Raw genomic sequence first — 12,914 nt, forward strand, 5'->3', positions numbered from 1 at the left:
GTGTAGCTTCACAAGAAGGTTGGGATGGTAACCCTTTAGTGGAGCGCTTATATATCCTTTAGTAACCCTTTAGTGGAGCGAAAGGCTAGATGAAGAAAGGCAATTGGCTGTGCAAAACGCACTTGTGGAGAAAGATAGGAGGAAGAAATGGTTTGATCATCATCTAAAGAATAAGGATATCAATGTTGGCGATAAAGTCCTTATGTATGGAGTGCATAACGAAAAGAAAAAGTTGAAATATGCAAGAAAAGGACCATATAGAGTATATGAAATCACCCCACAAGGGACCATTTGTGTGGAGACTCTTGATGGAGTTGAAACCATTGGATTCCTCAATGGGAGCAAATTTAAAAGATACTATGATCCTTTAAGCCAAGAGAAACTACATGCCATCCATTAAAAAAAGGCAGCCAAGGCACAAACAGAATTGAAGAAGATACAGGCTCAAGCTGAGGCTAAGGAGCACAACAACGCATAAGATGCCAACGAGAGGCTAACCTTGGAGTTACACATGCATTCCACGTTGAAACTGAAGAGCATTGGTTGGACTCTGGCACACCTCTACAATACCCTATTGAGCTAAATAGTGCCTATGGAAAAGTACTATATAACACCTTATTGGACACGGGTGCTAAGTATAATTTTCTATCATGTGGGGTGTGGTGTCAGTTAGGAAATCCATCTCTATCTGAGAGTATTATCCAAGTCAAGTGTGTCAACAAGAAACAAACCACAATTTTTGGTATCTGGCACACTTCTGTCAGTTATGACAATGGGATTGTAGCTCAAGATTTTTTGGTCATGCGTGCTAGAACTATGGAGGGCAACATAAACCTTGGACGCAGGTGGATGTTGGCAACCAAATGCACTATTGATTGGGGTACTTGTAGTGTCACGACGCGACCACCGACTCTTACCCCTATCATTTGAAGCAAAGTCACATACATTGCAGATTCTAGCGAAGTTGTAGGATAGCCAAGATTCACAAACCAAAGTGGTTAACTCATCCTTGTCGGCTGCCCATGAACCTAGCACTTCAACACTTGTAGTTGCAGCAAGCAATAATATTGCAAGTACTCAACCTGCACGACCTAAGAGTACATATCAATGGGTCCCCAAGGCCTTACTTCCAGATACCTCAACCCTTCCATCCATTTCAAGAAAAACTTCTCCTGGAAAACCAAGAGTGCGCTCTAGGAGAGTCAAGACCAAATCATGATGGATTCCAAAATGACTATTAGAAGCCCAAGGCTACTATGATGGAAATGATCAAATTTGGGTACCTAAACATAAAATGTGTCTTTCCCTATCACCTACAAAACCATGTGAGTCAATCTGTGTAACTCCAAAGCCAATGGCAGACCGTGGAAAGGGAAAGATCACAAAATGCTACACACCTATTCCAGAGCTAGTTTGGGTTCCAAGACAAAACCAAATTATTCCACCCAGCTCAAGAAGGGGGGGAGTCCCATGAAGTTTCTAGCTCCTCATGTAATGTATCCATAGAGGTAAAAGCTTCTCCACAGCCTCCACCCACAATAGTGTACCTCCATGAAGCTACAAAGGAATCCACACCTTCCAGTGTTCAACAAGCACCTGATGAACCACTTCAAGTTCGACCCTGGGAGAGTACCTTACCACCCTTGCAACTCGATGAGGCACCTAAGGTAATAGAAAACTAATGGAAAAAGTCCTCACCTATTACCAACGGGAACAATTGGTTTCCAAGGGTGACGAGCACATTTCAAACAGTATGACCTACCTAAGGAAGGGGGGAGTCCTCACTCACGTCAATATTTTGGATCCCCATTCTCTTAAATTTTCTTCCCTGACATTTGAACTCTGCAATTGAGGGACTCTATATACATAGCCTTATACTAGTTCTAGTAAAAAAAAATAACAAATAGTAAAAGAGCTAGAGCGGCTAGCAACGAGAGAGCACCCTATCAAATCCTACACATAAGTCCAAATTCAACATGTCACATCAAGCAGCACACAAAAACAATTCTTATGTTTTAAAGGCCTAACCAAATCTATCTGTATTCTTAGAGATGGCTAGTTCACCAGAGGCATGCGCTTGTATTTTTTATGAAAGATACCCTTTTTATTTTTCTCAAGTGTTTCACATCTGCTACCCTGTACTTTCTTGCGAATGGAATTTGGTAGAGAGACTTGTGCGTGAGAGAAATTTTGAGGAGTTAGAATGGCTGATACGTCTATGGATAACTAGTGATCCCTACCCAGTAGCGAATGTTTCTCCAGTGGCACATGCTTATTCTTTTGCACAAGATAAGTATCCACGCATAGCGAGGTTCTTGATTAACACGCTTGCACAAGAGGATGAAGAAGAAGAAATAATAGAGACCGAGGAAGACTATGGCCTCACGAAAAATGATTTTGTTTATCTAGATGATGAGGATAGAGGCCTAGCCTTAGGGATTCCATCCGTTTTATATAATATCCTCTTTCCTTGATTCTAAAAGGGATGACAGATAGGTAGGTTAGGGGTCTGGATCGTGTTTTGAGTTTTTTTTCTAGGAGTTTTAATTTTTTCACACTGACATGCCTCCTAGACGTATAGTGCCTCGTCGTTTGATATTGTTATGTAGGACTTATATGGATTTCCATCCACATGGCTGAGGACGTCTGCTTCGACAAAATGAGCAACTCCATACCTCTAGGTGTACTACTTTCCATGATTCATACTGGTGGATAGGTATAATTGCTAATTGTGGTTTTTCATGGTTTTTTTGAGTGCAATAGTTATGTTTGTTATCTGCCATTATAGATGTATAAATTTGTCTTTTCTTAAGTTAATTGAACTAGAGTTTAATCTTATAGATCAGCCTTGAGGTTAGGAGACCGTGACTTTATGTTGATTCATTTACTTGACCACTAGTCCTAGTTGATAAAATTATCTGAGTGTTTGAGACCTTAGGAATTTTTAAGACATAGAGAAGCTTGCTCACTTAAACAACAAAAGACACTAGTGAGAATACCAAGGAAATGGAAGCAAAAAACATAAGTGCCAAAAATGAAAAATCTTACGCTGGAAGAGAAATCCTGGCTTGATTTGGTACTTCACTCACATGTATTGTCTATGGTACTAGAGCCCTAGAGGTTCCCAATGTGGGCGCTTTTCCTTGAGAAGCAAAAAGCCCCGGACATACAAAATAAGCACACACGTCAAATGATTGTGAACCAAAGTAAAAGAAAAAAGAAAAAAAATGACATTTAAAAGACTTCCATCGAGCTTACAATTAAAATTTCAAGCTTTTGTTTGGAGTTGTGAGAGCTAGTTGGCTAATCAAAGCTAAAAAGCACAATTAGGGAATCTTGCATTTAGATAATCTTCTTAGATTAGCTAGTACTAGAGTAGTTGTTTTAACCTTAGTCATAGCTAACTAATTTATAAACTCACCCATAAGCCAAAACTCTTAATTTCATCAAAGTGCAATTTATTTGTCCTTAATGGCAGTTTAGCATTTCATAAATCTTGCATTTACTCATTTCCACATGTACTTTACATTCCTCTCATGATTTATTTCCATATAATTTTGCTTGCATAAAACAATGACTTTGCCTTGCAGATTCAAATCTAGATGCTCTACAACATGGACAAAACGAGCTTTCTCTCACTAGCTTTCGAGGGCGGAATTCACATCAGGAAGGGGGGCATGTTACCACCAAGCGACCACCTTTTATGTAGCCATGGTCCGGGCTTGTCGGACCCGCTAGTAGTGTATTATGTTATTGGCCAGGCTTGTCGGTCAGGTAAGAATGGTTAAGAGTGATCGCCAATGAGAGGCGCACTCTAAAACTGGAACCTATAATGTTTGGGTAAGATTGACTAAGTGTGGGTGCCCAAATGTGAACGGACTAGCCCATATAAAAGTCAATCTAAACCTAAAATAGGTCATTCTCTCTTTGTGCAATGCAAGAAGAGTGCTCTTGCTCTATCTCCTTCTCCATCTCCTTTGTGTACTAGTGTGTGTGTGTGTGTGTGTGTGTGTGTGTGTGTGTGTGTGTGTGAGAGTGAGAGAGAGAGAGAGAGAGAGAGAGAGAGAGAGAGAGAGAGAGAGAGAGCATTGCGATGACACGACGACGACGAGGCGGTTGAGCGCGGTGCAGCGGCGGTTCCCTCTTCTTTGTGGCAAGGAATCCTCTACAATAGCAAGCGTAGAGCGGTGAGTGACACACCATTGTCATCTTTGAGCTTACTAGTTTGGGCTAGTTGCATGCTTGGAGCCATCTGTGGCTCGCACACAGTGTTAGGCAAGTCCCTTGCTTCGATATGTGCGGCAAAAGCCCACATAGTACAAAGGCTAGGTGCACCTCTCAAGGGAAAGGTATCTCTTCAAAGGGCAAAGGGAAACCTCCCAATGTAGCCTCCAAAGGGCCCTTCTTTGTCTTCTTTTAGGATTTGACACTCAATTTAAGTGAGGTGCATGACTATGCTCACTAACCTATTTACTAAACTAGTGACGTCCTCACCTTTGGCATGTGCTTGTACAATTTGAGCTCTAGTGAGGGGGCCTTCATAAGTGGATGGATTGTTTTCCCTAGGGTTGACAACAACCCATAGCTGTTTCTTCATGAGGTATCCCCGTATCATTGTTTTCCACGTGTGGAAGACCACTCAGTTGAATTTCTCAACCCCTTTGTCCTCAATAGTGAAAAATAAAGCGGTCCTTAGCGATGTGCCAAGGTCAGTGTCTACCTGTTAACAAGAGTCGTCCAATAAATGAAAATTATCACATACATTGCAAATGTTGTGCTTCAAGACGGAGAAAAATTAGTTTTGAGTTCAGGCCGGGGAGGCGGGGGGAGAGAGAGAGAGAGAGAGAGAGAGAGAGAGAGAGAGAGAGAGATAGAGAGAATTATTCTTTCTTCAATTTGAGTTCTCAAAGAAGCCTTGATTTGTTGCGGATGAAGTGCCTCAAGTCTTGAGAAGGAGGCATTGGTACCACTACTGCATTGTGGGAATGTTCCCTTGATAGGGAAGGCCCTTGGGTGGTCAAGGGTATTACCTATAAAAATGTAAATATAGCACGTGAGTTCAAAACAAGAGGTTTTTCATTGGGAAAATTCTTGAAAAATTAACAAAATTACATCTCTATGAAAGAGGTTTTAGTTGCATTTTGGAATCAATTGAGCGGGGGGAGAGAGAGAGAGAGAGAGAGAGAGAGAGAGAGAGAGAGAGAGAGAGAGAGAGAGAGAGAGCCCAATCAATCTAGCATTGGAGGGGTTGCAATACAAGATAACCTACAAATCGTAATCAAACTTGACCTAGCTACGAAAGTTAGTGGCTCAATGGACTTTCACCACCATGCACTTGCCCAAACTTAGCAAATCAATGAATTGATTAGAGAGTAAATAAGCCTAATAAATTAGTGTGATTAGGAAGGTGCTAATCGATAGCAAGATTTGATACCAATTGTTAGGGTTATGGGGGCATAATTAGAATGAAATTCATGATGAGAAAATAGAGATAGTAATTACACAATGCACAAAGTGTAAAACCAATAGAAATAACTTGATTATGAAATGAACTAGCAACACTACTAGAATGCGTACTAGATGTGGCTACTTATATAAAAGTATCATGGCTAGTGAAAATGGTAATGCAATGGCTAAGTGCACCTCTCAAGGGCCAAAAGGTATCTCCCTAAAGGGAAAAGGGAAACCTCTCAATGTAGCCTCCAAGGGTCACTTCTTTGGATCCTTGTGCAACTCACCTAAGCCTACATGATGTCATATGGACACCTGCTAACTAGAATGTTGACAAGAGTGGAGATGGTATACACCAATGTGTTGTGGCATAGTCCAAATGCCACATACCCATCACAACCGGCCCAAAACCATATGCCTTTTCAGTCCATACTTGTGTAAGTGGCTTGCTCTTCTCTTTAAAAGCCTATAGCCCTTAAGAGTGCTTCTTCAACATGGACACCCTTCACTCCCACTCGTTTGTCATTACAAGTCAACCTTTCCCTCATACTATACATAGGCTTGCATCAACTTTACTTGCCCACATGGCTGCTCTGATTGTGGATTGACAAGTCTCAGAAGGCATCTCATCCACTATACATGCTACTACTTACTTAAGCCCTCATGATTTTTCATAATCAATCCTTTTGCTAGCTTGTGGGCTCGCACGTAAAAGGGCCATCTCTCATTCAAAATGTTCTCAAAGATCTTGGACATCATTGCCCCTTCTCCTACCTGAAAAGGAATAATCAATAACTTGATATATAAATACATGAAAAAGGGAATAAAAAATTCAACTTGAAATGGATAACGAATACATGGATCAACCAAAATCGACATGAATTCACATTTGAATGCATGAAAATGTGGCATTTGAATGAAGGGTACAAAGCTAAAGAATTTTAGAGGAATTGTTGCACAAGATCCATGAAAATGTGGCATTTGACTAAAAGGCACAAAACTAAAGAATTTTAGAGGAATTGTTGCACAAAATCCATGAAGTTGGAGCTTTCGCATGTTACTTAACGTTGGTATTGGAGCACTTTGAAGCATAGCTTCCAAAGCCGATCCAAAGCAAAAAGGAAACTAGTCTTCCTATGTATACACTCAAACAATAAATGTAAAAATTCGTATTGTCCTTTGTCCACTCATTAGAAACCTCATACCAATTTGCTCAAATAAATATGTGTCATTTTTTACCAAATCCTTTAGACTGCTAGAGCATTATGCCAAGAAGTAGCTCTTTATCAACCAAATTAAGCTATATGTACACCATATAAAAGAGCATTTTGATTTATCATAAACATCTACCTAGGTTGAACTACCACAGCTACGATCCACATATGTAGCAATAAATTATCCATCCTCCCAAGTCAGTCAAACCCAAACTGCTTCCAACCTCTCTACATAAATAATAATTGCTTGACTCTACTAACACATGCGCATAAGCCTCCATCATTTCCGCAAGCTTTACAACTAGCTTTGCTTCTAGGGTTTCCATAATTGCATACACAACTACTTTTGTTTTCTCAACATGAAGATGCAGTGAATTACCTACATTTGTATCAGTCATAACACTTTCAATCGAGTCTTCCTTTGTATTCTTTCAAAAGACTTCGCAAGAACATCAACATTGCATACTTCTTTTAAAACTTGTTATGTTTTTAACTATCTATGTGGATTTTTGGCTTTTGCAATCTTCCTTGAGCCTTTTGTAAAATAACCATCCAAATGTAAATCCTATTGCATCATGTGTTGATCAATACCCCACGTTTCCTTATGGAAAGTAGAATGACAAACGGTATCGTTATGCATCTCAACATCAAGTCCTAGGTTTTGTTTGGTGACTTTCTCCCCAAGTACCTCTTACAAGCATCACTTTCATGTAGCACCTATCGCTTCAATGTGCTCTTGATCCATAGATACATGAGTCGAATGGTCCATTTCTAAGACACACAAATGCATAATCTAAAGGAGTCACTGGGTATGCTCATACTTTATGAGTTACATCATCTGTGAAGGCAAGAAAATTACATATTATAGCGTTGTATAACGCGTGGATTAACTCCATATATTGAGTGATCTGCTAGACATAAACATGCACACATTCGAAAGAACTAGGTTTAAATTGATTGAATTTTTTCTGGTGTGACAAACTTTTATGAGATAATCTAGAATGCTTTTACCTAAAACAGAATGCTCACTTGATTTGAAATGTAAAAAGTTTAACATGGCTCAAGCTCCCTTTCTTGTGCGACAAAGTAGCATTACTTATCCAAGCTCTCTCTCTCTCTCTCTCTCTCTCTCTCTCTCTCTCTCTCTCTCTCTCCAACAATCACACACAGACACACACCCCTCTTCCAACATCTGATGCAAGCCTCTCGATTCTCTAGAACGAGACCAATTGATGAACAACACATTGCTAGAAAATTTTTAAAATATAGAAAGGGAGAAAAATGTTGAAAACTAACTCACCAATTGCAATTGCAATGTCAAAAAACCCCCTGCCTCACAAGTCCTTGATTGTTTGTATCTTTGATGCAACTCAGAATGCGTCAACTCTCTCTCTCTCTCTCTCTCTCTCTCTCTCTCTCTCTCTCTCTCTCTCTCCCCAAACCGCTCACCTGCAACCTCGATTGTCTAAATCTTTTGTAGCAACTCAAATTTCCTTGAGACACACACACTCTGTCTCCCTCTAAACCAAACACATGCAACCTTATAAAGCCATACAACGCCATTCGTTCTCAATCAAAGTGGTTGTTAATTAGTAATGCTTCAAAAAGCTTGTACAAAACAATGCACTGCTGTCGTTTCTTTAGGGCACTTCCAACAAAGGCACAAAACACAAATGGAAAAGACTTTTCATGCCCTAACCGTCTATGCCAATAGAGCACCCACATGATGAGGTAATTTCCTTGGAGGAATCAAGTACATTAGTCATAAGTTCGCCCATCTTAAGTGGCCTAGCAGGATAAGGAGCATGTGCAGGCGAGGGAGTGGATGAGCTAAGGCAATGGCTACGACCTGCAAAAGCACCAGCATTTCGTGTTGGAACATGGCGTCCTTGCGCGCCTCTCTCCCCATCCACCATCTTTCCTCCTCTTCACATTCCCGTGTCAGGCTTGCTCCACGCCAGGCGTTCTGTGGCTTTCACAAGCACAATCCGCTGCAGCTCACGAGAGGTAAGACAAAGCTTCTCTTCTCAGCATCAGAGTACTTGTGTTTAGGTTCACGCTACGAGACATGACTTCGCAGCTACTGCTCGGTCACAGAAAAAAGGGCACATGCAGACGTTGGTGGGATTTAGGCTCTGAGAATCAAGGCTCTCATGATTGGCCTTCAGCACCCTGGGTACTGGACTGGTGTGATTGTGTTGGTGCTGGTGGACCCAGCTTGAAGCAAATGCAATCGTCACTTCTTAGGGGAACTTGCAAGATTTGGATTCTGCTTGCAGAAATGAGATGCTAAAAGGTGCAATGGGGACTCAGCACGCACTCTCCATTCATGATTCTATCTCCATTATGGCTAGAATGTGCATTCATTTAAACCATGCTTGACAGATCTTGTTGGCTCTTTGTAATTGATCTCTCTTCAGCATGTAGCATAGTTCATGCTCCTATGGGAATTTTGCCATACTTTCATACACGTAGGATATCTGCCAAATGACATGCATGCATATTATATGATCAAACATACTTACCATGCCTGATCTGTATGGTGAACTGAAAAATTGTCCATGTTCAGCCCTAGTCAATAGTCAGTGGAATGTGCAATTTTTGAGTGGTGGCTTTCAAGTTTTTGAGCTGCAAACAGTATATAGTTATCATGTGTAGCATGGTTTTTTCGTTTCAGTATGGTGTTTGACGAATGAAGTGCTGGGGGATTTGAACCATGCTTTTCCATACTTCATTCCTTCTTGCGTGTTTGCCGTATGGAAAAACTACGACAGTTAGTAGCAGCAAGTGTCATGTGTGTGCCACTGCCCCCGTTTTGCTGTGGGTGTCTCTGGTTTCAACTCAGAATGTAGAGTCTCCATTCACTTTATGTCCGTCATGAAAAGTCCTGAATGGGACAACTGGTACCACAAACAGGGGAAGTAGGATAAAATAGGGAAGAACAGGTGAAGTAGAGGGAAAAAAAAGTGATACAGCTTTCACGGTCCACAGGTTCTGAATGTGTAGCTTGCTTTCTTTTACATGACCACCTGCTATTCTATCTAATTTCCAGGGTTAATTTTTGGACTGTGTGTTGCATGGATTACTGTAGAGTCATCAGAATCCTGCAGCAGCGGTTTTGGAGTCTCTAATGGTGCACGTGTTTTTGCTATGCGGCATGGTAAGAGGGTTCCCAAGTTGAGCAGGCCGCCAGATCAGAGGCGGGCTCTCCTTAGAGGTCTCACAACAGAACTTCTTCGCCATGGAAGAATAAAGACTACCAGACCAAGAGCAAGGGCCATGAGAAAGCATGTCGATCACATGATAACTTTGGCCAAAGGAGGCTCTTTGCATCAGCGTCGCCAGGCTCTCGGGTACTTGTATGATAAGGGCCTTGTACATGCCCTGTTTGCTGAGGTTCCAGATCGCTATGGAGAACGAAACGGTGGCTATACCCGCATCATCAGAACCATGCCCAGAAAAGGGGACAATGCACCTATGGCTTTCATTGAGCTTGTTTAACTGAACGAATTCATTGCTCTGCTGCTTCCTTGTCTCACAAAGTTATTTTCTGTATTTAGCAAGCCAGACATCCAAAGAGCTCTGGAGAGAATTTTGTGCATGCAGAAGTAATCTCGAGTGAATACATTCTACAACATGTTCTCATAGAGGTTGTTATGGCTACATGAAGTTCTCAAATTTTTTGGCGCTCAAGTTGTGGAGTATTTAACGCTGCTGTCTGTTTCACGGTAGTCTGTAAACCTCATTGTCCTTTGATGGTGTTATGGCAGTGTTTTCCCTTTGTACCCTCGATCTTTATTTGTCCTATGACCTCTTGAAGTCATTTGATGGTGTTATGGCAGTGTTTTCCCTTTGTACCCTCGATCTTTATTTGTCCTATGACCTCTTGAAGTCCTTTGATGGTGTTATGGCAGTGTTTTCCCTTTGTGCCCTCGATCTTTATTTGTCCTATGTCCTATTGCTCAGTGAAGTCTTTCTTTGGCGCCTCACCTAGAAGTTTTTTTGCTTGATTAATGTCTAGAGTTAGATGTTTCCTGCCCTCAACATGATCACATTTCACTTTTGAAGTGCTAGAATGCATTGTGATTTTGTTGGGGCAGCAGTGGGCTGGGTTGAAACAATGGATGTTTGCATGACTAGTTGCTCAGTAGACAAGCCTATGGGCGCCATCTCACTGTGACACTTTTGATGGTGGTGGTGCATACTGCTATTTGTGCAGTGCGGCTTGCCCATGTATTGTACGAATGCAAGTGTCACTGTCCATAATGATTAGTGTGCTTGCAGGTAGAGAATGGATCTGAATTTTATTGTGAGTGTTAATGTTTAGGGGGCTCTTTTGGCTGTGCCAAATTCACAGCGATTGGCTTTTCTTCTGTTTGCATTGCGCACATTGTCATTGCCATACGCACTTGAGCCTTCCGATACCCTTCGGATTTTGGTGAGTTCCTGTCCAAATGGAAGGTGTTGCATTTATGATTTTATCATGCAGGAATCTTAGGAGTCAGTTTAACAGCTTCTTTGGATGTGGTCACGCATTTATCAGTTCTCAGGAAGATGTCACTGATTCAACTATACTAAAAGTCGGCATAGTTACAAAAAGCCTCGCATACTTGCATATAAGACAAATACTTGGTGCTTGTGTGACCATGCATGATGGTCATTTCTAAAAATAACTTAGAACTAAGCATAGTGTGACCGAACCACTCCCCCCCCTCTCCCCTCTTCCTTTCTTTCCTTGAGGCACTCTTTTAATGCTAAGAGCTACGTGGGAATCTCTTTAGAGGTTTGTTGAGCAAGGAGAAAGCGAGCAAAAGGTACATTGTAGCTTGGCTGGACTCTCAAGTAAACAAGTTCTTGCAGGGGAGTTGTCAAAAGTCAGTAGGTTGAACAAAACTGGATAGGGGCTGTGTTAAATCTCTTGCAAGCAAATCTGGGATGTATATTGAAGGCAATCAACATACATTTTGTTGATTGGGGTCAAGATATATAGACATTGACATCGATGTTCAGCTCTCTTGATCCATAGTGGATTGCCAAAAGTCAGTGGTGATGTGCTCAGAGGGTCTCTGTCTCTCTCAATAGATAATTTTGATCCTCACGAAGGTTTAACTGTGGTCGGAATATTAGTTTGATACGTAAAACATGAATTTTTTTTCTTCAAGGGATAACAGCAACAAAAATGATGCGCCACACAGTGGCTCTCGGCCTACCATCGTATCATAGAAGGAGACCCTTGCATTGCTACAGAGGAAGAGACTAACTTGACGTGCTGTAGAGCTGTAGAGAGGGAAATGACTTCTGGAACGATGTGGACAGAGATCCCCCAGCTGAAGATTCCAGGGGAAGATGCAAATACTGATTGGAAGCCTTAACATCAGTACCTAACTATAGTGAATAAAGGGTACCGGTGGCTCAATTGGATGATTCAGTCCTGAACCGGACCATGCTGCTTGCACCAGACCAAAGGCTGATGGAGACCATGCCCAAAAGTATACAAGGGCATGAATCATTTTGGAAACTACTTGATTGACCAGGAGGTCGAGAAAAGGATGGAGCATGGGGATTAAAGCAAAGCTCCAAATGCAAAAATCCAGCAAGCATCTCTCCCTCCTTGACATGGAAAGAATCTAGTTTTTCATGGAGAATATCCAGATGGAACTCAAGTCCCTCCCTTGAGAATGAAGAATTTTATGTATTATGACTACAGAGCCCTTCAAAAGACATCACTGGGAGCTACACAATTCAAGCTTGTTCATGGACATAAAATAGATTGGTATCAATAGCATATGGTTGTAATTATTGTTTTGATATGGTTATAATTATGTCTGTAATGTAATGCTTGTTATGGCCATGACTCTTGGTACGGTTTTGACTAAGATTATAGTTTTGATGCTGTTATAATTTGGCAAATGTTGTAATTATGGTTTTCTACCCGAATGGCAAAAAATGCTCGTGCTATGGCGCGATTTTGATGCTCGATTGTTGTTCTGAATATATGTTTGTGGGCGTGTTTTGTGTCTACGTGTTCTTTTAACATGTGTGATTGTGTAATTGTGCGTTGCTAATAAGAAAAGAAAAATGGTATAACCTTTCTATCACCCGAGTGTGGTAGATTGGTTATGCCATTTCCCTCTTGAATAACAGGTCTTGAGTTCAACTCTCCTCGTCGGATAGATCTTTAAGGTCTCTTGGGATAGTTTCCTACGATGTTAAAATTCTCTTCTGTGTGCGCACGCGCGCTCCAAACCA

General features: G+C 41.2%; 1 protein-coding gene across 1 annotated transcript; it reads left to right on the forward strand.

Annotated features, from left to right (window-relative positions):
* The first annotated feature begins 8,434 nt into the window (after positions 1–8,434).
* Positions 8,435–10,358, forward strand: LOC147460330 (Ribosomal protein L17 family protein). Its single transcript, XM_086511409.1, has 2 exons — positions 8,435–8,672; positions 9,757–10,358. The coding sequence occupies exons 1-2, from the start codon at positions 8,504–8,506 to the stop codon at positions 10,164–10,166; spliced, it is 579 nt and encodes a 192-aa protein (XP_086367535.1). The 5' UTR covers positions 8,435–8,503; the 3' UTR covers positions 10,167–10,358.
* The last annotated feature ends 2,556 nt before the right edge of the window (positions 10,359–12,914 follow it).

Source organism: Adiantum capillus-veneris, chromosome 4, assembly GCF_014529385.1.
Source record: "Adiantum capillus-veneris isolate H3 chromosome 4, ASM1452938v2, whole genome shotgun sequence".
Lineage (NCBI taxonomy): Eukaryota > Viridiplantae > Streptophyta > Polypodiopsida > Polypodiales > Pteridaceae > Adiantum > Adiantum capillus-veneris.